The sequence below is a fragment of the Arvicanthis niloticus genome, chromosome 20 (genome assembly GCF_011762505.2).
Source record: "Arvicanthis niloticus isolate mArvNil1 chromosome 20, mArvNil1.pat.X, whole genome shotgun sequence".
Lineage (NCBI taxonomy): Eukaryota > Metazoa > Chordata > Mammalia > Rodentia > Muridae > Arvicanthis > Arvicanthis niloticus.
This window is the reverse complement of record NC_047677.1, coordinates 13,948,751-13,976,610: the sequence shown is the minus strand read 5'-3', so window position 1 is coordinate 13,976,610 and position 27,860 is coordinate 13,948,751. Positions and strand designations below refer to the sequence as shown.

General features: G+C 43.7%; 1 protein-coding gene across 1 annotated transcript in view; it reads right to left on the bottom strand.

Annotated features, from left to right (window-relative positions):
* Crybg1 (crystallin beta-gamma domain containing 1) overlaps positions 1–27,860 on the bottom strand; it is a 193,018-nt gene that overhangs the window by 99,909 nt on the left and 65,249 nt on the right. The window contains exon 2 of the mRNA XM_034524246.2: positions 19,406–19,538. Coding sequence (XP_034380137.2) covers positions 19,406–19,538 — 133 coding nt within the window. The remainder of the gene's footprint in view (positions 1–19,405; positions 19,539–27,860) is intronic.

Sequence of the window (27,860 nt, the reverse complement as noted above, 5' to 3'; positions counted from 1 at the left end):
CTGTCCCTCAAAGTGTTGAAGCTTTGAGTGTTAGGGGTTTGCTTTTGTTCGTATCCAGCTGCTGTTTCTTTCCTACACAATGCCACTGTTGTGGTTTTAGACGTGTTTTACAGTTTTGTTTTTGTTTTGTTTGTTTTGTTTTTTAGCTTTCTGCCACTATAAGGCACTCCAGGTTCATCTTCAGTGTTGTGTGCGACTGTCTCACGTCAGCTAGTTCTCAAGGAAGGCTAGTTCATTCTGTATGACTTTGGGATCAGCAGCAAAGAGGTCTAGTTATGTTCATTGCCCCTGAGGTGCTCCTGCTTCTAGGTCCCCTCTGCTGACCAAGCAAGGGAATGTTTGGGGAGCTAGAGAGATGGCTCAGTAGATAAGAGTACTTGCTGCTCTTCCAGAGGTCCTGAGTTTAATTCCCTACAACCACACGTTGACTCACAACCATCTGTAACTCCAACTCTAGAGGATTTAACACCACTGGTCTCCACAGGCACTGGCACTCACATGTACACACACACACACACACACACACACACACACACACACACAAATAAACCTTTAAAAAGCAGAAAATAAAATGTATGGTGCATGCCCTAATAACTTCATTACAAATAAATATAAACTGTTGTGTATGTAACCATTTGTATCTATAGCAAGTTAAATGTGAGTTTACATTGATAGGTTTGGCATTTTTGATTTTTGAAAAGTTATCACTGTGTGTGTGTGTATGTGTGTTATATGCTCCTACATGCACACACACACAGTGTGTGTGTGTTGTATATGTGCCCACATGCATAAATAGTATGTGTGTATGTTCAAACGTGCCACAGCTTCTATCTTTATGTGTGTTTTAGGTATCAAGCTTAGGTCAGCCGGCCTCTGTGGTGAGCACCTTCACCTGCTAAGCCATCTGTCCAGCCAGGCTTGGCTTTTAACTCTGTGTGTCTGTGCTGGGTTGCAGATGTGGCCTTGGTAATTGTTAAAACTGGGTTACATGTAAATGGAAGTGGGGGGAGGAGATGGTTTATTTTTTTATTATCTCTATTTTTGTGGGTGGTTTTGAGGTTTCTGTACAAAGAAAGACTCTTAGTAAGAACAGAGGAGGACGGTGAGGTGGCTCAGTCAACAAAGAGTTCGACGCCCAAGCAGGGCTTTAGACTCCCAGTAGCAACATGAAGGCCTGGGATGGGGTAAGATGTCTGTAATCCCATTACTGGGAGACGGACACACAGCAGTCCTTGGGACTTGTTGACCAGCCAGTCTTTGTAATCAATGTTCAATCAGAGGCCCTGTCTCAGAAAGTAGGGTGAAGCCTGACTGAGGAAGGTACTCAATATCGATGTCTGGGTCCTACATGCAGACATAGACAGGTGTTCATGCATCTGGACATAAGTGTGCATACAGAGATAAGTGTGCACACAGAGAGATACACACACACGGAAATAATACTGAGGAGGGCAACTCTGACCCTCCTGACCCCACTGAGTGTTTTGAGCCAATTTCCAAGCAAATAACTAATTAAACATCAAAATCTGAAAAGGTCCACACTGACAAAAGTAAGAAATGACAGGTAACAAAAGGAAACTTCTGGAAAAAAAGTAATATACAAATGACAATTTACTATAATAGTAGATAGAATACATACTTCGGGGCTAAGAATGCAGCTCACTGGTAGTGAAGATGTGTGCTCAGTGTGTACAGAGCTTGCACTACTAACACACACATGCACACACACACACACACACACACACACAACCAAGAATCGCTACGTCAATAAACTGTGGGAACATTTCTGTATTTCTATACAATTGCTCTTATCCAAATGACTGTGCATTTCCAAGTAAAATCTAAATAATGTTTAGGATACTTTTTTTAAAAAGAAAAATAAGTATTGAAAGCTAAGTGGTTTGTACTCAAAGCAGTAACAAGAACGTTGCCATTTTAAACCTCCAAAACCAAAAAGAAGCCATGTAGGAAACTCTGCTGTTTAGAACAGCTCAGTTCCTGAGGTCCTAGATGGCTCTCACTGCTGCTCAGGTAACACCTCTCTAAAGATCAAGCCACACAGCAGGTCCCTGCCCTATACTGAGGCAAGCCACCTCCCTATTCCTGCCACAGCCCCTCTACTCCGGCTCCCACTGCGTCAAGCAGAACACAGTCTCCTGCCATGCAGACAACCACCAGGCTGGACCCAAAATAGGCTGTGAGTACCACCTGTTCTGGAGTTGCTCCCAACTCCGTGGTCTTCCCACTTGGCGGTCTTCATTAATACAGATAGACTCCCTTGTGCAGGAAGTGCACCCTCTAGAATGAGGAATTCCAAGATTCTTTATTAAGCCCAGCAACACAGTACTCAGAGTCTGGGCCCCCGGCACCCTTGTTTTTCCTTGTTTGCAAAGCATGAATAATGACTCCCAGCTCAGGGGCTCGAGTATGGGCTAATTAATGATTGCACGGTGTTAATTGTAATCTGGCTTCATGGCACACTCAGGTAGCACGGCTTCGAGGAATATATGTATTAATTATATAGTGTTAGAGCCTGGGACAGCTGTGTCGGTCACTGGCAGGAGGCTGGTCTGAACAAAAATACACATACTTCATTGAATGATAGCATCCTGGCCTCTGGGTTCCTGCTCTGCCCACATCTTCACGTAGCACAGACATTTTATTTCTGTTTCTCCAGTGGGTCCCGCGAGGGAAGGGCATGTTGGTATTTTAGCTGTGTTTACCTGGCTGCTTCTGAACTCACTAAAGAGGAGAGCAGCAGGAAATATCCCCAAACAAAAGAAGGGACTCACTCAGCCTGGCAGCCTGACACTCAGAAGCATCCTGACGCAGGTGAATTTGTCTCAATGTGACCCTGAGGGCAGAGTTACCAAAGAAGTTGGTTACAAAACTGCTTCCTATCCACAAATGGCTTTCTGCTATGTAAGATACCTATGAAGGGAGGGTTTTGTTTTTTTTTTAAATGTCATTAATTGGGGCAGTGGATGAGAAGGGAAAGAAACAGGGTTTGAATTTAACTGCCCAAGAAATCTTACAGGGACTCTCAGTCCTAGCAATCACAGTATTGGAGAGGAGCAGATTTCCCCACTACTGTGTCAAACAGACATGAGCAAATTAAACCCTATTTAAAAACTGACAAACTCCTAATGCCTGGTAACTTTTAAGAAGTCCTTGGGAAATAGAACATTTAAGCAAATTAAACTGAAATAAAAGAAATAGAATATGAGAATATGTCTTCCCTCAGTCAGAAAACTTGACTGAACACTCTGTGCCTGGCAGGCAGGGTGCTAGGAATGGTGACACAGTGGTCAGCAAGAGGAAACAATTCCTGCTTCCTGCTTTATGTTGCCAGAGACGGAAGTTAGAGAAAAACAAACAGGAAAGTGTCACTTAGTAATGTGTACTCTGCGGAAAATTCCTGGTGTCTGAGTGGCCTTTCTGCAGAGGTAACATTTATGTGACAGGTGTGTGACAATTGGTTCCTAGAGACTCCTAAGCATCTTCCAGCCAAGCAAACAGGGGATGTTGTATTATTCTCCCAACAAAAGACAGTTCAGGTGGGTAAGGTGTTGAGAGGAGGGAGATGGGTGGTGAGGGAGGCTAGGGCACATGCCAGGTCACGAGGGACAACAGGACACCCGGGAGCACACTCGGGAGAACAGTGGGACCTAGTTGTCATAGAACAAGATGGTGGGCTCCTCTGTGCAGAAAGAACAAGGAGATGAAGAGGACAAAAGAAGGGGACCAGGCTGTTGTCATAGTTACAATCTTACAAGCCGGGTAGCTATTTGCTTATTTGGGGGAAACCCAACAACAAAGGGTCCCGTGGCATGCCTCATTTCATAGGTCACATTGGCATGCTTGCTGGGGGGGGGGGGGGTTAAAGGACCCCACGTTTTTGTGGGTCCGAACTTTTATGTCCTTTGAATAACATGGCAGTCATGGTCAAACATCCCTTTCCGGGACTAGACTATGAGTCTCTGACACTCACCTACCCGACCCTCTGGCAGCCATCCGTTTCCTGTGCCCTACATCCACACCGGTCAGTAGCTGTCAGTGGTTATTGCCACATCATGCTCTTTTCAGACATCAATACCCCCTCTCTACAAAGAAAATGAACTCCAGCATGAATTTCTTCATGTGTCACCGCTATGTTCTTTACTGACAGGTGTTTCCTTTTATCCTACAAAACAATGGGGCATCATGCATGACACCCCAATCCCCAGGAACCTGTACCCCCTCGTTATGAAGTCTTTTTGGTACTGTCCCATCTCCTTTGTACATAGCTTCAAAAACCGCCTAGTTTGTCTCATCCTACCAAAGAGCCTCCCTCATCTGTGCGTGCGCGACCACCTGCTGCCCCCACCTCTTCCAGCCTGGACTTCTCCATCAGCCTGAAGACAAACCGCAGGCCCTGCTTCCAGCAGGGTGTCTTCAGTTATCTCATTACGGTAAATGGCATATATTTTGTCATCAAAGCTTTTAACGTATTATGCTATACACAGAGACTCTCTTCCCCCAATTTTAAGATTCTTGTGAAATATTTCTGTTTCTAAAGAGCTTCCCGGACGACTTGGGGTGAGTTCTGAGCAGCATGGCCACCTGCCATTCTCACGATTTTTAAGAACTGAATGAGCTCAACAACATTCCTTTTGCCAAATCCAATATCCTTATTTTACCGAGTCCTCTGACTCTCCATATTTCACATTTTTCTACTTGTTTCTGTTTGAAATCTAATCATTCGCTCTAATCGTATGACCATTTAACTCTTCGAGACCACCTCCAGCCCTGTATATCTGTAAGATCCCTTTAAGGTTGCTTTCTCTGAAGTTTCTGCAAGTCATCCACCCTGTATAAAAAGCTCCTGGAAATAGAAATAGTTCAAAGAACCTTCAGATTTGGGGAATCGAAACCAAATCTCTGATAAATCATGGCACATTAATAGTTTTGAGAGCAAAGTGTAAGCTATTCACTCCAAGTGAGGTCATTAAAAACGTACTGCTTCATACCTATCCTCATTACAGTTTGCTGACAAAGGATCTTGGTGTTAACTTACAAAACTTAATTAATAATAGGAAAAACCTTCAGCTGAAAATATTCCAGGTTTCTATAGAAAGTTTTCAGGTGACTACTTCCAAGTCAGGATTCTCTAAGTTGAGCAGACAGACCCCAAGCCAGGTCCCTTTGGGAAGCTCAAGGCTTGCCACCGGGCCATGTCTCCAGTCTAAATGCTTAAAAACGCATCTGTCCACTTTTACTCACATGACATAGGGCATTTGTCACTCAGCCTCAGTGCAAATCCACCCTCCGGGTGGCCACATGAGCGGTTTCTCAGAGTCCATTCAAGCTTGCTTCCAAAGCTTTTTATTTCCTTGTACACAACTCTTCCATTACATCAAGAAGACCAACGCCATGGTCTCTCACATATTCCATCGATGATAAAGTGTTTATCTTTGCTTAAGAACTCACAGCAATTTCTCTGCCTGTAACACATGGGCTTGCACCCAACACTTCCTGGGGGGAAATCTATTCAGGATTCTTTCTGTACCCCCTTTGTGCCCAAGGACAGTCTCCATGGGCCAGCTTGTTCTCTCTACATTTAACCAGCACCTTCTTTCTAATGCCTTTCCTAGATACAAGAGAACAAGGCAGTATTGGATATACCCAATTCGGCATATCTTAGTTGTAAATCTCAAACACTAGTTTGTCAATTCCTTTCAGTCTGTTTAGGCTAAGCATTAGTAATATAGATAATTCTTTATCTTTTCCCATTTCCTTCTTTCTGTTGGAAGAAGTAGCTCCAAAGGTAACCCATCAACAAGTATTAAGTAAGTAAACAGATAAATAAATAAGTATACATACCAAGTAAGGGACAAAGGATAAGAAACTGGCAGAACATTAGCAGCAATATTGCAGAAACAAAAGGGACCAGAGAGATGGCTCAGTGATCAAAAGTACATATTGCTCTTGCAGAGGACCCAAGTTCAAATCCTAGCATCCGTGTTAGGTAGTTCACAACCTCCTGTAACTCCAGTTCTAGATATCCAACCCCTTCCTCCGGCCTCTGAGAGCAGGGCACTTGGTCTCATGTGCACACATCCCCACACAGACATACAAACATAAATAAAATGGTTGGAAGACAGAAGCAGAATCTCTACAAGGTCAAAGCAAGCCTGGTCTATATGGACAGCAAGTTCCAGGCCAGCCAGGGATGCACAGGGAGCCCTTGCTTCAATAGAAACCAAACCAAAACAAAAACACCCCAAAAACAAAAACCAAGAAAAGCAACAAAAGCCTACAGGAGGGTCCGGCCTGCCAGTGGGCTGTGAGGGGAGGCTGAGCATGGGGTGACTCCAGTCTCTTCCCTCATTTCATGTACTCTGACCTTTTCGTAGGTCTTCTCTGTCCTCCTGAGTCCACCCAGCTCCCTCAGCACCGTTCACGTTCTAAAATGATGTATGACCCATTTTCTACCTGGGGTGACAGCCGCTGGTGCACGTTTACTCACAACCGTGACAGAATTTGCTATTTCAAGGATCATTATTTTAAAAACATGACGGTATATAAGATGACTCATTGCATGATCATCTAGCAACGTGCAGTACCAGCACAGTCAATTGCCATCTCTACTAGTGGTTCCAACTTGGTTACCATTCCACTCAGTGGTTTTCCAAATGTGGCGGGGAGAGGGGTGTGGGAGAAGGTGACATAGAAACAGTTAAGATTGCCGAAGCATAGATAAAAATAAAATGAAAACCATTTAGAGTGATATTACAAACCAACGTCAGCAACGAAATCCTTTAGGGACAGGAAGCTTACTTGAATGTAAACAATATTTATAAGAAACAACAGATAAGCTGGTGCAGCCACAGTAGAGCAAAAACATCCGTGTAAATGTGGGGGAGGGGTCTAAGTGAGTTAGGGGTCGGTCTCCTGGTGATACATTCTTTCTTTTAATTTTAAATTTTATTTATGTACTTAGAGTAAACTGTGTAGGGGTTAGTTCTCTCCTTCCACTCTGTGGGTTCCAGGGCACAAACTCAGGTTGCCAGACTCAGCAGCAAGCCCCTTTACCCGACAAGCTATCTTTCGGGTCCCAAATCCATTTCCTTTTTAAAAAGAAGTACAAGAATAAGGTGAACTAATAAGGCTAGTTCATAAAATCAGATACAAGATGCAGAAGAATATTATGTACAATCTCTTTTAGTTGTTTCCAAGAGTTTTCCAGGACCTCAGTATTTTATTACACAAATCTAGCCAACTGCCAAAAAACAGATACAAGGCGGGAAGGCGGGGACGTAAAGGTGTGTCCTCTGAACCGTGAAGAGGAGGCCTGAAGTTGAGAAGCCCAAGGCCTCTCCTAGGCAGCTTCCTCTTTCCTCCTTCAGCCTAGGAGGCTTCTCCATGGGACACTGAAGCACCACAGAGCACCAGCTAGCCCACTCATTCTCAGAAGCCTACCAAAGCTGGTGGCTCTGGGCTTAGCTGTGTCTGGTGTCTTATTTCCCCGGGGGCATGGCAACACAGCTCAGCAAGTAAAGGGGCTTGCTGTATACATCTGACAACCTGATCCAGTCCCCAAAGATAGGAAAAGAGGACCGATTCCACAAAGTTGTCCTCTGATTCCCACAGCATGCTGTGGCCCCTGAGTGCACACACATATCACACACAAATAGTTACATTTTATTTTTAAAGAAAATGTAAGTTCACTGCTCTAAAGGAGCCGCTACCCGGTAGAAAGAGACGCCATTCCCAAATACGGAGAAATCTGGCCTGTTATGAAATCCCCTGAGAACATGGCATTGTCAGAGGAGACTCTAGGAACCCAGAGAACAAATAAGATAGCATTTAATCAAAATCTTAAGATAAATATATATTTGGATTATTACCATTTTAAAATAAAACAAAAACTAGGAGAAGATTCCCCTGTAAAGGTCACTCTTAGTTTACTGTACATAGTGTCACTTTGTAAAGTATTTAAAACCAATACTTTTAATTAACATGCACTTTCTGGTGAAACATTACCTAAATCTGAAATTCTTAGACCTCCCCCAGTCCCAGGTCTGAGGACTGAACTGGGGATTGATGGTCTCATGCATGCTAGGTTAGTGGCAGAGTATGGCCCCAACCCATCTACTTATTTATTTAGAGATAGGTTCTCATCTCACTAAGTTGAACAGGTTGGACTTGAACTCATTCTGTAGCCCAGACAATACTTGAACTTCTAAACCTCCTGCCTCAGCTTATCAGGCATCTGGGAACACAGGCCGGTGCCCCCAATCCTGGATATAAGTTAATTTTGTCCTAGAGCTCCTTATGGTAACCAGGCTGACCATGAACTCCTAGAGATCCTCCTGCCTCTGCCTCCCAAGTACTGATATTAAAGGTATATTCCACTACTTCAGAAAGCATGCTTTCTTAGTTTTTAAGCTATTTTAGGCAAAGATTATCAGAAACCCCAAGGTCTCTGATTTGACTGGCATCATCATTAACAGACAGACATTTTAAAGCTGATGTTTGACACGTGTGGCCTAAATCACCCCCAACTCACTCACTCTAACCTTACGCAAACTTAGTTTCCCCCGCTCAGGGCTCTCGGTAGAGTCACCTTGGGGAGCAGCATATCTACTCTCAGGCTCCTAAGCCCTTCACTCAGTGAGCTGGGCACAGGTCCTTGGGTTCTGTGTCCTGAGATGAGCCCGCTTGCCTGAAGGTCCTGTTTGCTTCAGTTGTCACAGTCACAGAGCTCTCTCACCTCATTCCAAGTCCTGTGTATTCACTTCAGTGTCACTGGCCTGTCTCCCAGCCACAGAGTTGACTTTCTCCCAAGTTCTTCTGGGCATTTTCTGCTGAACTGCTGGTTAGAAATCATTAAAAATATGTCCAGAGAGCCGCTAATTAAGCCAATAATTAGAGAAGACCACGAATCAAGTGTAGAATGACTGTAGGCGTCTCTCTGGGTGGTGTTGAAAAACAAAGAATCTCAAATCTGAGGCTTATCAGGCGCAGGGGCAGAAAGAGGCACTCGGAGGCAAGGCAGTAAAACCGAGAGTTGTGGAAATAAACACCGGTTAAGATTCCACATTCCCAGTGCAGGACACATCTGAGAGGATGCTCTCACCGACTCTTGTCAGAGCAGGGCCAACGTCAAACGCTTTAATCTATCTCAAGCTGTCGTCCATTCAGGACTTAGATGTTTTCCAAAGCATCTCTGTGCATAGAAACATACACACATTTTAAAACAGGCTGCCTATTTCATTAAATTATGGGTTAGATCAGTACTCTGACAGGGGAAAAGAAAAGCATAGATCAAAAGATCATATAGGACACGCTCCCCCCCAACCCCCCAGAGTATATTACAAAACAAGGCTGACACACGTTTTACGAATTCCATCCAAGAGCTTCAAAGTTCCCAGGCACAGAACAAAGTGAATGTATATGTTGTATATGTACAATTACAGGTGGAGACCAAGGTAAAGGATCATCAAAGCTGAGGCCAGGCTGGCGGCGACCGCCTCTACAATGAAATCAGTGCAGGTCCAACCAACAGGGGTGGGGATAATGGGGAAGCCATCGAGGCTAAGAACTACAGCCGTGTCTCCATCTTACACCTGATGAAGTGTGGTACCCAAAAGGCAACTTGGAGCTGTGGATTAGAACCGGAAGACAGATGCTACAGATACAGCTCAGCGGTAAGAGCCTGCCTCACATGAACAGGGCCCTGGGTTTGGTCCCCAAGACTGCAGACAACAGAATCGGAAAATGACCATCTACTTTCCCAAAATGCCACTTCTCAAAGCATCCTTATTTATATTTTTAGACAGGGTCTCTCGTATCCCAGGCTGGCCTCAGACTCAGTAGGTACCAAAGTTGGCCTTGAATTCCTGCCTCCATTCCAGTGCTCAGGTTACAGGCATGTACCACCATGCCTAGCCTACGAGGAGCTGGGGATCAAACCCAGAGCACTGTGCATTTTAGGCAAGCATTCTTCCAAATGTACTGACTGCATCCTCATCCTCCCAAGCATCTTCCTGGTTTATTATTATCTAGTTCAAATAAGAACTTGGTACCCTGCAAGTGAACTCAGCCCAAAGGAAAATGGCTTTAGAGAAAATACAAATTTTTATTTATTTATTTTTTTCCAACACAAGGATCTTAAGATTTTCACATAGAGAGGGCTAAGTCTTGGAGGACAATACCCAGCAATAATTGGCTTTCAGTGGCATTTACTTTGCTAGCTAAACTATAGCCCACTAGAAGAAAATACTAATACAAGGCAAGGGGAAGAGAAGGGAGAGAAAAGAATGTGAATTTTAATTGTAGTGACTGGGATAACGACAGATACAAGACTAAAATGCTTAGCCGTTCACAGCAGTAATCAATGCTCCCCCTTCCCCCCGACACACACCCTCACGTCGGAACACTTGTACAGAGATGCTGTAAAACAAATCAACCCCAAAGCAAAGCCCAACTCCACAGAAGCTCCCCAGCTAGGACTCACCTCAAGATCCCGGTCATAGTTCCTGTTTCTGCAATTTTCATATCTATTCCGGGAGTCAGGGCCCCTGTTCCGAGCGTCGATGCCCCTGCTATGGTTGTTGGCACACCCATTACACCTGCCACAGCTGCAGCCACAACCACAGCAAGTTCGACCCCCCATCTCAGCGCTGGAGTGTGTCAGCCTTCAGAGTTTCTCCAAGAGGGAACAGTAAGTACCACAGAATGAAAGCAGTGTCCCAGCCACACAGGCAGCTGGGGAAACGCCTGGCAGACCCAGGGTGAGAGCCCAAAGAATGGTTTCTGATCAAAACAAGCACTTCTGCATCCACTCAAAAGAAGGCCAGGCTCATCGGTGGCATCTCTCCAAATGAGAGAGCCTCCCTCGGTGGCCTCAGGAAAAGAAGTGAGCATCATTGGCCGTGACTCCTCTTTATTGTAGACGTGATGTCACCATAGCTTCAATTTTCTCCTGTGTTGCATTAGCTGGTAGGAATTCAGCTTGACATTTCAGGATGCCAGAACAATAACAATAATTACCGCCACGCCGAGCTTTGTATTGTCCCTGTGGTCTTGGGTCACTGGTGAGCCCTTAAAGCAGGTACGCTGGTCAGGACAGTCACCACCAAAGGCAGGGAACCCATCTTCCCTGAAGCTGGTTGCAGTATCCCAGAGGACTCCTCTTAAGTGTTTCTAGACCCCGAGTTTTAAGTCTTAGGAAGTTTTTGTGTTACAGGCAAGAAATGAACTTGAGAAAGAGAATATTCAGAATGCAGGTTACCGAGTGCAGTTCTTCAACTTCCACGCCAACAACTGCAAGTCCCACACCTGTTTCCTATTACTTGATGGACTCTCTAAGGGTAGAGAGGGGAAGAAGGGAGAGGGAGGAGATAAAGGAGGAAGAGAAAGAGAAGGAGAGGAAGGGGGCAATGATCCCCCAGAAGATAAAAATATTTCTTATAAAAACTTACCAAGGCTGGGCATGGTGGCACATGCTTTAATCCCAGTATTCCAGGGGTAAAAGCAGGTGGATCTATGTAACAAGTTCTTGGACCACCAGGATTGCATAGACCCAACCCCCAGAAAAGAAAATAACAACAACAACAAAACTTTCTGCAGTGCTTAAATATCATGCATTGTCACAGTGTCTCTCAATACAAGCAAACCAGAGAAAAGAGAATTCACTGCAAAAAAATTAAAAATGACCAAAAATTATTTTTAAAAAAACCATTCTGTCTCACTCAGGAGGTAGAGGCAGGCAAAATCTCTGTGAGTCCAAGGCTAGCCCCGTCTACAGAGTGAATTCCAGGACAGCCAGGACTACACAGAGAAACCCTGTCTTGAAAACAAAGAAATCTCAGCCTCATTCTTTTCTGTTTTTAACATTGACTTACTTTTCTTTTATGAGACAGTCTTATTCTGCAGCCCAGGTTGGCCTGGAACTCAAAGCAATCCTTCTGTCTCAGTCTCCTTAGTAGGAAGATTACAGGGAGAACACCACTTCTTACTTTCAACACTATTTAACTGAAGAGTTGCAAATTTAAATAACACAATAGCAACAGACAGGCAAGATTTAAAAACACTGGAGATATATATATATATCATATGAAGACAGAGGAAAAAACACAGACACATTCAAGGCTGGAGGATTAACTGGTATATCCTTTTTTAAAAGTCCAGTCTGAGAATATAGCATTCTAAAATATGAATGCCTTTAACTTATCAATTATACTTTGAAGAGAATTTAGTTCATCATAGAGACAACTAATGACGACAATAACAACAATGAAAAAAGGTTAAAAAGTAGCAACAGCTGAGTGTCCATGAATCAGGAGAACTAGGATGGTCCCCATCCTGTCACCTGTGAAGTATCACAGTATCGTTGAAGGGTTGACTTGGAAAGAGGGTTACCAGAGTTTCTTAGTTAAGAAAAAAACAAGTCCTCCATGTCATCCTCAAGCTGTGTAACAAGTTCCAGCCAGACTAGACTACAGGTGACACTCTTGGGAGTTGCAGAGGGAAGAGAAGAGAACCAATAAATTGGAGAAATGTATGTGGCCCATGAACTTCCTGTTGAACATAGGCCACGCTGGGCGGACTGCCTATATACATAAGTAGTGAGAGATACTAAGCAGACCATCACCTATGAAGGCAGAGAGAGCCTTAAGACTTTGTTTTGTATATTGCATTACAATTGGATGTTTCTTTTGTCCTAAGAAAATAATAATGATACTTAGAAGAAAACATGATAAATATACTACCAGGTTGTTGAAAAGAAACCGCACCCTCTCACAGACAAAGCCTTCTAGCTTGGCAGAATACAGGAAATGGACTGGCTTACATGTATTTGTATGTTTATTTATACATATATAAATAAACAACACCCACAGTGGTTACTTCAAAGGAAGACACAACGTGTACTTGAGAAGAAAAGAAAAACAAAGCCTTAACTGAGCTTTCCTGTTACAGCCTGGTGACCCTGACACCTTCAAATGGTAAACTGGTAAGACATAATCTTCCCTCCCTCCCTCCCTTCCTCCTTCCCTCCCTCCCTCCCTCCCTCCCTCCCTCCCTCCCTCCCTCCCTCTCTTTCTCCCTCTTTCCCTCCCTCCCTTCTTCTCTTCTTCCTTCTCTCCCCCTCTCTGTATATATCTCTTTCTTACCAGATATTTAGCTTTTAGGAGAAAAGCAACTGAGACAGGAAACCCCAGAGTTTGGAAGCCAACTATAGGGAACAAAGCATCAGCCTCTGGCATTGGGCCTTCCTGTGCATGGAAGTGTCATGCTAACAGGCTGCATCAGAGACAGGGAGATAGATATTCAGGTCACTGGGCTCTATTTCCCCAGGTCGTCCAGCCACTGTCCAGCATGGAGAGAAAGGCTGGCATTGTGGTCCTTGGAATACCGAGTTGCTTCTGAAGCCCACACATGGCTTATCTGTGTGCACACATGTTTGGTGAGATTTCCTGGTCTACTATTAAAAACTTAAACAAAACTAAAGTTCAGACTGGGGCTGAAATACTTCCCATGTGACAGCAGTGTTGTCTTAGCGAGAGCAGACTGCTTTCTAGCCATGCAAGACTGATGTGGCTCTGGGTTAGGGACTTTACATGTTGCAGGGACAAGTTACTTAAGGGAGATGGGGGTCTCCCTCTTACAGTTTGTCATGTCAGGGAAAGTCATGGTGCCAGGAGACTGAGGGTGCTGGTCACATTGCAGTTAAGGGAGTCTTCTCACCTCAACTAACCTAATCTAGAGAATTCCTCACAGACACGCCTAGAGATTTGTCTCCAAGGAGGTTCTAGATCCTGCTGAGTTGACAACCACTATAAACCACCCCAGACCCTTAGATTCTTCTGATGTAGTAAGGAGACTTACTCATCAGTCTAGTAAAGACTGAGTTCAGAGGACACTTGAGGTAACTGGCTCACAGAGAGAAAAAGAAACAACTTTCCTGTGCAGAGGCCACCAAGGAAGGGCTTACCTACAAGCACACAACAGTGGTGTTGCTTCGGGCATTGGAAGAAGGTGAACAAAGGCAAGAGTCTGGCCTGTAAGGAAACCTAGGACCAAGAAGAATATCCCAGACAGCACAGGCAAGACTGTTAGTTTATAAGAAACCAGAGAGTCCTGGAGACCACGAATGCATCCCTAAATCCTAAGTTTAATCACAATAATGCTTAAGTTATTTCTCCTCTCTTCAAAAACTGTTTGAGTAAAGATTAGTTTCACACAGTCCCAAGACAGAAATGCAAACATATACGCCATCAAAAGCTTGTATCTCCTACCCATACACTCCTCTCCCAGTCCACCCCCGGCTAATTATTACCACTCATTAATTAGAGAGTTTGTATCTTCCTATGTAGAGCAGGCTAGTTTGGAACTTGCAATCCTCCTGCCTCCGTCTCCCAAATTTGGGAGTGTGCCTCCTACTGGCATTACTAGCTTTTAATGAACACGTCTATAGTCAATGCATTCATAAATAGATGCATGTCTGTTCTGTCTCGCTGCCTCGTGTGCACGTTATAACATGCTATTCATTTTGCTTCTCGTCTTAGACTCTTTGTTTGGTGTTGTATTGTTTTTACTCCCTAGAGCTGTGGCCCTCAACTTGTGGGTGGTACAGGGAACCCTGCTCTTTGAAAGCCATCTTTAGCTTCTGGCACACAGCTGGTGAGCATCCCTGTGGAAAGGCTGTGCTCTCAGGCCACATTAGAGACAGGGAGATAGATGCCCAGGACAACCCCTTTGTAGTTGAATGACCCTGTTTGAATATGCTCGGCCCATAGGGACAGTTAAGAGATGTGGCCTTGTTGGAGGAAACGTGTCACTGTGGGTGTGGCTTTTGGAGAAGTCCTCCTATGCTCGGGCAGCACAAATCCTTTCACAGGGTCACCTAAGACCCTCAGAAAACACAGATTTTTACATTATGAGTCACAACAGTAGCAAAATTAAAGTTATGAAGTAGCACCAAAAGTAATTTTATGGTTGGGATCACCACAACACAAGGACCTGTATTAAAGGGTCACAGCACTAGGAAGACTGAGAACCACTGCCTTAGATCAATAGTGACTGAGCATAGAGACTCGTGCCATGCAGGTGCCATTCAGGTGCCATGCAGGTGCCATGCAGGTGCCATGCAGGTGCCATGCAGGTGCCATGTAGGTGCCATGCCGGTGCCATGCCGGTGCCAGGCAGCCACCTCTAACTGAAAAACTGGTTGGGATGAAGTACCTACATACCTAGCTTGTATTTTGTTGTTTAGTAGTAGTAAATGAACCTACTTTTAAAAAGATCGACAGCCAGGGTGACTTAAGTCAGTACAGAAACCTAATGATGAATATTTCAGTCCTTTGTCTTGGGATAGCTTTCGAGGGAGACATGACATCATGGCCCATGAGATAGTATAAAACTGGGAAGGGTTAAAGCTGCAGGCCTCTTACATACTTTATATTGATCTGCTGGTCGGAACAAGGTTGAGGGTGACACTCAGGGAAAAAGCGGTGGATGGACGACATTACATTTGTACTTGAAAATCTTTATTTCCGTGCGCACAAGCAGGTACAGCAAATGTTACCTTGCGTTAATGACAGGATTCTATACAGTGTTACCAGTTTTAAGGAATGCAGTTAGAGCACTTTAAAATTAGCAACAGTAAACAGAGCACAGAGTGTGTGGATCCAATGTAAACGGTGGGTGAATTCTGTTGTTTGGGGAAGTGTAAATCGTTTTGGCTTTGCAAATTAAAAAGGTAAATATTAGTTTGAATAAAGAGCTGTAACTTACAGAGAGGGCCTCATCAGTTCCAAGATCTTGGGAGAATCTCTACGTTCTCCTTGGGAAGGGAGGACATGTGTGTTCCAGATATAGGTGTCTCGGTGACTCTAAGCTTCACAGGGAAGATCAAGTCTACTAGGGAGAATGGACTGAGACCAATGTCATTTGGGAAGCATGAGCAGTCCAGGACACTCATTGTAAGTCAACCACAAAGAATTTGCTGTTTTGTTTTGTTTTCTGGAGATTGTTCTCAGGGCCTTGTATATGCCAGACAATTGCTCCACCACTGCACTGAGAGACACCCCAGGCCTGAGGTACACAATATTTATATTGAATCAACTTAATTCCAGCCCAGCCGATGGTCCGGGTGGAAGATCTGGCATCTCTGAGATACAGATCTAATTGACCCTCTCAGCCATAATCTCAAGAGACTGGAAACCGAACACACACTGGTAGGCAGGAGAGATGGGTCAGTCAGCAGTTACTGAGAAGGCATGCGGACAGGAGTTTGCGTCCCCAGGAGCCATGTGAATACTGGATAAGCATTGCTGTCCACCTGTAATTCCTGTAAGCACAGGGAAGGCTGAGACCCCCAGAGCAAGCTGGCTAGCCAGATTTGCCAAATGAGTGAGCTTGGGGTTTAACTGGGATAGCCTGTTTCATTGACTAAAACAATCAAGGAAGATATTCATCAGGCATTCACATGCATACACATGGACATGTATCCACACCTGTGCCTGCTAACACACACACACACACACACACGCACGCACGCACGCACGCAGGCACGCACACGATGCATATCACTCGTACATAAGAGAAGACAAAGGCAACCACACTGGGGATAATGAGAAAGGATATTGCCCCCTCCTCTTCTCTCCAGGCTTAGGGTAATAATAAGAGCACAAGAAAAACTGTGAGAGCCAAGGCTCAAGAATAAGAACAGAAAGGGGGTGAAGGCAGAGAAGGGAACAACAGTGAACCTCAAAGCCAGTTCTTCCAGTAGTAGGTATGTTGATCATCCCTGGGGAAGAGCATCAAACAGTGCAGAACAGAGGTGGCACCTGGCTGACCCCACTGAAGTGACACTTGGGGACAGTGTGGGCCTGAACTGTTTCCTGCCTACTCCTTTCTACCTGTTCTGCTAACCATGGGCTCCGAGCTCTGACTTTTCACCTTTGCTGTGTCTCTTCTTCCTTCCTCGGGGCCTTGGGGTCTCTTTTGGGTAATGCTTAGGACCTAGTGCTTCTTGGCTGTAGCCCAAGGGTGTGTGCGAGGATCCAGGGACCGAATCATTGGTGTGAGGAGACAGTGTGGCTGCTGATGGCCCTGCATGGCAGACAGGGACACAGCGGAGCCTTCAGTGCTCCTCCCCAAGGAATTTATCTTTTGCCCTAATTCTTTTTTTAAAAATGTATTTACTTTCATTTTTTATGTCGGAATGCCTGTATGTTTGAATGTGCGCCACACATGCTTCTGTGGAGAGGCATGGGTCCACCGGAATTGGGGTTACTGGCAGTTGTGAGCTACCAGGTGGACGCTGAGAATCAAACCCAGGCCTTCCACAAGAGCACACATTGCTCTCAATGTCTGAGCCCCCTCCAGCCTCTCCTTTGCCTGACCCTGAATGCTGTCACAAGTCACCTCCTGGACTTCAGCAACCATCAAGGAGCCCAAAAGAAGTGTATTTTCAGAAAGAGTTTCCTCTTCAATGATAAGAGGCATCATACAATAATACCTTGAAACCTTAGCTAAGGTCGATGACCAGCTGTATCAGAGCCTTTTACCCATGGCTATAAATGATCTTATAAATACCTCACAAAGAGAGAAGGACACGAGAAATCATTCTGGAAGTGAGTATAAAGTATAGAGAGTTTATTAATTTAAATTTGATTTTTCATCTCAATATTTGCTAATAAGCTGTTGTGAGTTAGAAAGTACTCTGTGATAATAAAGATACAGCTTTTATTTAGTTTGTTTTTCCATATTAAACTATTCTGCATGGATTTTTTCCTACCTATTTTTGCCATGTTTCTACTGGAATATAAAACATGGTCTAATAATCTTATCATGGTCTTTTTGTATTGCTTAACATCACTAAGCAACCTTTTTTTTTTTTTTTTTTTTTTTTTTTTTTTTTTGAAGTTAGATGCTGAAGCAGGGCCTTGTGTGTGTGCTCCACAGGTAAGCCTAATGTTTTGTTTTTATGCTAAAATACACAGCACAGAAAAATTTACTATCTGAATCGCTTTAAGATAGTCATATAAACAGTCTCTGGTACACTCAGACTGATTGACAATCAACATCCGGAAATCTTTCCATCTCGATTTGTAAACTAGAGAATCCTTGAACCTGAAGCTTTCTGGAGTCACCTCCCTCCCAGTAGTGGGGCTCTAGGAGCGGGCCACCACACTTGGCTTGCACTAAATAACTTTTAATACATAGTATTAATGAAGCAAGCACTTTGCACTTGGAGAGACTTTTTTTCAGAGCAAAATGTCATTCACTGTTTGCCCTCCTCATTGACCTTATAAGTTAGGAGGAAAAACTGTACCCTACCTCCTTCGGGGCTTGGTAGCTGCCTAGCCTACTGTGAACTTAGGGCATCATTCTGTTCTCCTGTGCTGCAGATAGGCAGATAACGAATAATGCTCCACACACCGGAGTGAACGCAGTTAGCCAGAATACACACCTGCATTCCCCACCTCAGAAAAACATTTCCTTTAAGAAAATATAATTAAGTCAGAGACTGAACCCAGGGCCAGTGAATCCCAAATGCACAGAACAGGTAGTGAACATCAGCTCACAGACATAGCAGGGAGGGGTGGCCACGCCCTTAATCCCAGTGCTCAGGAGGCAGAGTCAGCCAGTGCTGTGAGTTCTAGGCTAGCTAGGGCTACATAGTGAGATGCTGTATCAATTTTTTTTTAAATTTAAAAATGAAAAAAAAATTTAAAGAGAAAGAAAAATAAGAAGACGAAAGGCAACTAATAACAATGTTAAACATCTAACCACAGCAGGAAGGCTAATGCTTTTTTTCTGGGAAAGAACCGCTAACTCCAAATATTGACATATTGTACTTCATGTGCCCTAAGTAAAAAAGTAAAAGGTTACACTAAGATCTGTGACTACAAGGAAGAATGGATGATGGCAGTGGATGTGGAGACTCAACATATCCAATGAGATACATTTATTATCATACACTTTGAAATACTGTGTTTATAATGTACATTATATTGTATAGAATATACATATATATGGCACCATGCTGAATCAAATAATGAATCATAATACACCCGACATAATAAGCATATCTATATAATAACACATATATGTATCTATAGTACATAATATTCCTTATAAGTATGTACTATGTAGTCACACAGGGGTTATCTTACATGTTTTAATTACTAAAATTCTGAGAACCATATGTTGAAAATGAAACATTAAAGCTAGATGTGGTGGCACACGCCTTTGATTACAGCACTTGGGAGGCAGAGGCAGGGGGAACTCTGAGTTCGAGGTCAGCCTGGCCTATAGAGAGAGTCCCAGGACAGCCAGGGCTATACAGAGAAACCCTGTCTCAAACAACCAAGGAAAGAAAAGAAAGGAAATTGAAATGAAACATTACCTTTTTAAACACTGCAGACTCCATAGATGAAGGGCCAGGCACCTCACTGGGGGTGTCAGCTAACTGTGGTTCACCACCACACAGTGTTAACTCCTGGGGCTCCCCTTGGCTTCCATCAGGCACAACGAAAGCTCTACAAAGGATGGAAGTGGTGACATCAATGAGTTATCAAGAGCACTGAAAACTGGAGAGACTTAAAGACATCGTTGTAAATACTCGATGCTCTTACAGCATATAATAGCATAGTCTTGATGATGTCATCATGTAGCTCACGGAATTTCCTGACATCCCATGTGAAACAAATTAGAATGGCCAGGCACAGAGACCATGGGATGGACAGGGGATTTTGGCATGAGGCATACCATTTTGGTTTGCAGTTTCTGGTTGCTTGCCTGTCATTATAGCTAAGGAACAAAACCAACCAGATGTTATGACTCACTCCTGTCCTCCCAGGCAGAAGGGCAACGCAGGAGGACGACTGTGCATGCTACAGAGCAAGACCTGTCTAAGCAGAACAATAAAAACCAAACAAAATAAAATGAAGCAGCAGGGATTCATACGTTTCATTAACATTGGAAGAAAAGTGGGCACTGAATCCCAGCTCGCAGAAAGATCTACCAGTACTGTATAACCTGTGACACAAAGCCACAAACTCACTTAAAACACGATGAGGTTTTATGGGAAGCTCAATTGCACCATTCTTGAGCATAAACTCTGTAGATGACAATTTCATGTCCAAGTGTCCAATGGTCAGCCACATCTGACAGGTTCTTCCAGGAAAATTACTATTCCCAGGGTTATGAAATCATACTTAAATGCACGAAAAGAAGGGCAGGAAAGGTGTTCTAACACAGAAGGTGTCTACCCCTAATCTATTTCCTTAGCTGCCCCCCCCCCCCGCCGCCATCTTCTCCCTGAGGGTGGTGCAGATGGTGATTGACTTGGGACCATTTAGGGAATTAGGCAGAGAACGAACTGAAAAGAAAGCAGGACAAACACACAAGAGCAACTGGAATCTTCAAACACATTGCTGCACTGATGACTTATTGGGCCCAATACCAGCTTTATCTCTGAGCTTTTGTGTCTCTTAGGGTATTAAAGAATGCCCTATACTTTAAGCAATTTTGAGTTACCAGAGCATTGGAATTAATACAAGCATTCATAGATCCCCCCCCCCCAATCATTTGGTTGAGGCTGGAATAAAGTAGAGAAAGATTTCAGCTTTTAAAGAAAACTACCAGTGAGGTGGGAAGAGAAATAGCAATTTGAGGCCTCATGTTTCACAGGAGAAATAGAATCTTCTGGGAATTTCTACAGTATACCAAGGGTAAAGAGACAAACGGGACAGCATTTTAGAATTTGGAAAAGTACAAATCAGCAAGGTAATGTCAGCAAGGAAGCTATGTATGGGAATAACATGTCTACTTTAGTTGTTGTTTGTTTTAGTTTTTTGAGTTAGGGTTCTCACGTAGCCTAGGCTAGTCCTGAACTTCCCAAGTCATCAAGTATGATCCCGATCTCCTGATCCTCCTGCCTTTGCTTCCCAATTACTCAGATTACAGGCAGGCACCACCATGCCAGGCATGGGCATAATTTGGGGAAGTCTCTCCTATACATCTTTAAAAAAAAAAAAACCAAAACATTATTCTTTGCATGACATAAAATGAGAAGGAACATTAAAAGCAGTATTTCTTTTCTTCCTTCTAGACATAGCAAAAAAAGAATTATGTCAGTATAGAAAGGAATTGAAATAAAGGGTCTCATAGGGCTGCCATAGTGAGGTATTCTGTAATCCTAGTTCCCAGGAAGTGGAGGCAGAAGGACTCTGAGTTCAAGGCCACCTGGGGTTGCATAGTGGAACCCCAAAGAAAAGAGATGAAATTGTATAATTTCTTTAGTTAGAACATAACTTCACTCTCAACAAATTTATCTTATGTGATATTGGATACTATATATAAATTACCTTGGGCTGCATAAGGAACTCTATTATAAAAAACCAAACAAACTAGGCAATTCTTTAATAAATATACATATACACATATATACATACATATATATGTATATATGTGTATATATTTGTATGTGTGTGTATACACATGTAGAAACCTGAATCCTCTGGAGAATAACAACTGAGAACCACCCAACAGCTGAGAAGGTACGAACTTACCGTAGATACGCCTTTTATAAAGCCTGTCTTCACAAATTGTCCTCTGTCCCTAACAACCTGCCCTCTTCTTGCAAATATGCCAAGAGGAATAGCAAGTGAGAAAAGACACATAGGCTTTGAAACAGTATTATTTCTTATAAATTGGGGCAGTGGAGCAAAATCGTATAGATAGGCTGCTGTCTATATCAATACTGATCCTGTTTGGTATAAAATATATGTAGTTATTTATTGGAGATTGAAGAGATGAAAAGGCCCCTTACAATAGTGAAGGTGGGTGTCCAAGAACCGAGTTGTCTCTTCCTACTGTGCCATCCATGTTAAATGGTCCAAAGATGGCAAAGCTGTTTGCCCTTTCTACATATTTTGCATGTGACCCAGTCCTTGCCTGTTTACAGTATAGGATCTTTTCCCGTCTAAGTAACCCACAGTCTACCTCAGAGAAACCATTAAAAATGTTTATTAACGTATAAAACGTATAGAGGAGCTCCTGAGTTTAATCAGTGAATTCAACTGCTGCTAGATTCTGTGGTTGCTCTAGTTCTAGACATCACAGGCATGGCGGGCTATTTTCTTGTGCATCTTCGTCAGAAATGAGAAAATACCCCAGAAGCCATTTCTTGTCACGTGTCATTACACGCCAAACCAGTTTCTGGACCTGCTCCTTTGAGCCTGGTGCCTGAAGGACACCTTGTCCATCGAGGCAATGGACATCTGACAAACCAGGATTCTACTAGGAAAGAAAAAGTGGGGAGATGAGAAAACGGATGCTCCCTACCCGCTGTCCGACTTTCTGTGAAACATGCTCCCCACACTCGAACATTGATGGAGGTAGAGTCAGGACGTGTTTATGACTGAATCTGAGGCATCGGAGTAGAAACTCAGGTGATTTAGGCATCACAGCAGCCTAAATCCAGGATGCCTGCCTGTTTGCTCTCTTGAATCTGGGATAAACTTAGCATGGACCCAGTGGTTGATTCCATTTGATAAGCCTGTACGCCTGATCTCCCTGACTCAAGATATACATAGTCCTGAGGCAGGTCTCTTATCAGTGGCCAGAGGAGAGAGAACTATCATTGGCAGTCCCTGGGAAGGGCCTTATTGCTATTCTGAAACAGGAAATGCAGTTTGAGGCACACCCATAACTTCAGTTCTGCCTTTGAGGGAGGAGGAGGTGCAGGTACATGAGGAGGTGACTTCCCTTTCCTCATGACCCAGATCCAAACAGTAGTGATACACCTGGCCACTCGAAAAGTCATCTCCAGGGCTTTGGTGAGCAGTGAGGAAAGGCCACGAGATGTGTGTGCTCAGAGGTCATCCATCACAAGACAGGCTTAGCCTCAGGGTAGCGTTTCACACACCTCAGATGCTTCTACCACCTGGAAGGACACCTCACTTCCTCCATAAGCCACAGGAAATTTATTGTACACGTGTTTGTCTTAAAACACCACCACACCCAGGAGGCAGAGGCAGGAGGATTTCTGTGAGTTCCAGGCCAGCTTGGTCTAAATAGTGAGTTCCAGGATAGCTACAAAGTAAGACCCTGTCTCACAACAAAAAAACAACCAAACACAACACAACACAACACAAACCCACAACCCCAAGACTGTGGGGGTAATGGTCTAAAATACAACCTACACATAGGTTTCTTTCTATTTACATAGAAAGAAAACAGCTTAGTCATGGAGGAGGCTTTTTTAGACTCTGAGGAACCTTATCACCGTTCAGATATCGAGCTATGTCAGATATCAAAGTACATAAAAAGTAACAAACCCACACCTCTACCTCAAGGATACTGCAGGTCTATGAGACCTAGGGGGCTGTAACAGACTCAGTTCTGAAGAACAGTTGCATAAAGACTAGACACTGAAAAATCTCTCTAGCCTAAAAGCCAACTTTCTTTGTTGTTGTTTGTTTTGTTTTGTTTTGTTTTCAAGACAGGGTTTCTCTGTGTAGTCCTGGCTGTCCTGGAACTCACTCTGTAGACCAGGCTGGCCTCGAACTCAGAAATCCGCCTGCCTCTGCCTCCCAAGTGCTGGGATTAAAAGGCACGGGGCCACCACCGCCCGGCAAAAAGCCAACTTTCATAAATGTTTGCAACAGCAGAGGCTGATTGGAAAGTTGGGTAAGTTTTTCATGTCTAAGGGAGTAAATTTTAGTTTTACTCATAACAACTAGGCTAGCGGAACCATAGGAAAGGCTAAATGTGGTATCCTGATGAGAAACTCAGGATTTGAAAATACTCACTGCTGAAAATAGGTACACAGAAGTAATATTATATGACTTGAGCAAGTTGTATTTAAGATAACACACACACACACATACACACACACACAATTTTAAAAGGCTACAATAGAGAGCAAGAGAGGGTTTGGAGGGAAGAAAAGGATGGGGAAATAATATAATTATATTGTAATTTAAAAAAATAAAAACTATTAAAAATAAAAGTCATTACTGGTCAACAATCCTTTTGGTTAATAAAACAAAATTAAATCCTCAAAAACTGCTATCTTGCAATGGAGTCTTAGCAGAACACGTTTATTAATTTGTTAATTATAATAATTTCTAATGTTTCCTTTTCTTGAGACAGAGTCTCACTGTGTGGCCTTGGCTGGTCTGGAACTCACTATGGAGACCAGGCTGGCCTTGAACTCCCAACACTCCATCTGGTTCTGTGTGCTTCTTCATACTGAACTTAATTAAAGTCTTTCCTGTTTCCCCTTCACAGGGGAAACAATACTCTGCCATAGTTAATATTTGTCCAGTACTTGAATTTACTCAGAGTTGTTGTTCCGAGGTGGAACACTTGCCAATTTCTTTCACTTTCTCCTTCCCATTTTCCCTCATTTGAGTTTCTTTTGAAAACCAGACAGACCTTCTCCCTGCAATTGATTTTGCTACCATTATTTTGTTAAAAAAAAAAAAAAATAATGGCAAGTTGTATCCTTGTTAAAAATCCTAAGTTAGAGAGCCACATGCCTTTTCTCAGACAAATCCCCGAAGCTCACATAAAACAGGGTGCTGGGCTCCTTAAGAAAAAGAAAACAGCTCAGCACAGACAGGTAAGGGCCTGGAATCCCCAGCCTGTGGCCCCCACTTTTGCTGTCCTCCTAGCTCCTAGAGCATTCAGATGTGCCCTGCTTTGTGTTATAGTGGGGTTAATGCCGAGACTGTTCAAAGTGCTCTAAGTGCCTGGGACTGGCCAGCTATAGAAGTGGCTCAGCTAGGCTCACAACCCAAAAAACCAGAGCAGCCATAGACATAACAACTGTATTGACAGGACTGTATTATATAAACTGATGCTGTACTGCCCTCTGTTGCCCAAACAAATATTATTAGTGAGTCCTCCTGAACTTTCTAGTTACTGAAAAGGAAGTTGCCAAAAGGTACCTCCATGTGCTTCAAGAAATTTCCCAGTTAGAGCCTGAAACAGTATACAGTACAGCCACTCTTATGAACAAGACATTGGTTAGAAGCATTCATAAATTTACTGGCTGCACACACACACACACACACACACACACACACACACACACACACGCACGAGGGTGTGTGTGTAGTATTTCTTTAGTTCAGCTGCTAAGTGGTAGAGAAAAGCCTTCTGGGTTGGCCCACCCCCTCTAACACCAGACTGTATATTAGATTATGGCTACACACCAGCAGATAATACCAGACTTGACCCTAAAAAAAAAAACCCTGGGGATTGCTTCATGTAATCTACTCAGTGCACTCTGAAAAAGACTCTGCGCTTGAGAAACCATGAGACTGGCAGAACTTGGAGCCTGTTGTTTAGCCACATGTGGAACTGGGAGCCAGGCTTCTGGGAGAGCCCTGCAAAGACATATCTAACAGCAAAATCTGGATATTTAACACAACAGAATGGAAATCTACTTCCTTTTTAGGACCAAAGGTTTTGGATTTACAAAGTGGGTTTGTATTTCAAAAGCAATGTTGTCTTCAAATTGATATTTTTCTCAACCAAGGACCGGGAGGAATGTAACAACATACGCTTTTGAGTTTCAGAGCATTTCAGACTAGTCTTTGGGCATCTTGGCTAATTATGTAACTTCTCCAAGCCGCAGTTTCTTTAACCAAGGTAACAATCGGATTGTAAACAGGGAGTTAAATAATTAGCAGCCGTTCGTAAAGTGTACTCACGTGAGCACCTCAGGAAACGGCGTGTGTTAGAGCGCACCTGGACGCCAGTTGGCACTTCCTGAGTAAGAATTTGGAAGATCATATGTGGATAGCACTTCGAGGAGGCATATTTATCAGAAAGAATGTCTAGCTGCCCAATCACCCCATTTTGCAGATGGATTCACAAAGGCTCAGAAATGGTTACTCTTCATATTTGCTTGCCTAGATAAGATGAATAATTCTAATTTTACATTTTCAGCCAGCGAGTTTGGTGATCACAAAGCCCCCGGTTGGATGGGAGCATGGAAATCGGTTTTTATGCTTAATCAAGTTTCAAAAATTCCAAACCCTTAAAGCATTTCATCTGCATCATCAATGCAGGGGTTTGGTGTCAACAGTGGCAACAGAATGCCCAAACTGCCATCTAGTGGTTGTACAAATCAACTCATCATGCCAATCTACTTATTTTGGGGGTGGGGTGTGTTTGTTTGTTTGTTTTGTTTCTTGTTTTTGTTTGCAATTCTTTCCTAAAAAGTAAGGTTCCCTGCCAGCCTGACTCCCAGATGGCCTCACTTCCCTGGGCACACTGATGTATGTAGTGACCTGAAGGCAAAGAGCATCTATCTCTCCATGCACTGCAGGGACAGAAGTGCCCAAGTGCCCCCCCATATCTAGCCAGGACAATGCAGAATGTCTCTCTGACCAAGGCTTGGAACCATTGCCTCAATATGTTGGTGAAATCTGGTATTTCTGTCACATCGCCTTGCCTGTGACACTACGTGCAAGCTCTCCGAGGACTGATGCTATGTGACCTTTGGATGTTTGGGGTCACCTTGCATGATCAGCCAGCCATGAAACCCACCCAGACCCAGGCTGCTCTCACGGGAAAGAATGATCCCGTTCTAAGCAAGGCCAAAAATAAGTGGAGGCCGAGGACTACACAAGCCCAGGACCACCTTGTTAATCGCCAGAGAGGTGAGGAGCCCCAGAGAGCTGAGCCTCAGGGAGGGGCTCGGCTTATCAAGAGCCTTGAGTTCATTCATGGTTGTACATAGTCAATCCACAGCAGCTGAAGGCCAGGCCCACCCCACCCTCAGCTTCCCTTTCTAATATATACATCGAACGAGTTTAGCTTACACTTGTCAAAATATAAAAGGGGGACTTGGAGTGCCCACATTCCCATAATCCAATGGCAGCAAAGAGAAAAACGGAGCTTTCCTTTTGATGGCGTATGTACTCCCCAAAGAAAGACTAATGACTGTATTAAGTTCATAAATAATGAATCAGCAATGCAGGGGAGAGTATTTTAAAGGGCTGTTTGAGTTTTTGTGTTACTGTATTTGTGTTTGTGTACGTGCCACGGAGAACAGGTAAACACTCAGAGGACAACTGTTGGGCGTCTGTTCTCTCCTTCCATTGTGGGATCCAGGGACTGAACTTAGGTTGGCACACTTGGTGGCAGCACCTTTACCTGCCGAGCCATCCTGCAGGCTCTAAATTGCTGTCTGCATCACAAAACAATTAGAACATCATGGACCAGGCAAGGAGGAAGAAGCCTGGCAAACCATGGTTATAGGATGGAGGATAGAGAGGTTAACCTTCAAATAGCCCGAGGTAGACCACAGGTGCCCTTCTGCTCCAATCAATCCAACCCTAACCATTTATTGAGGACCCTTCACCACCACACCCTGGCTTTCTTTGGGGGATACAATAGGAGAGGCCTCATGAGAACTTTCTGATAGACACATTGGACTTTTGCCATTATCTTACTCAATACCCTATCTATAGGGACTGAAGGAAGAAATACAGATTCATTAAGGTCCATGAATAGCTTTTTCCCCTCATCCATAGACTTTCAAACATTCCCTCACTCATAGACTCTCAGACAGTGTGGACTGTGTACCCAATAATGCATCAGTTTTGGAAACTGCAGAATTTTATGAATACATTTTGTTTCCTTCAAGTTCTTTCTCTGGCCTCACTGAACTGCCAGTCCCTCCTTTAGCTTTCCAGCCATTACTGGTTGATATCACTAACTGGATGTACCTTGCTGTAAGCCCTTTAGAGGAGACACATTGCTATCACTTTAGTTCCTGGCCCCATAATGTCTTCAATTAGTAAGTTCCCAGCTGGTCCCTACTGCGACTTCCAACC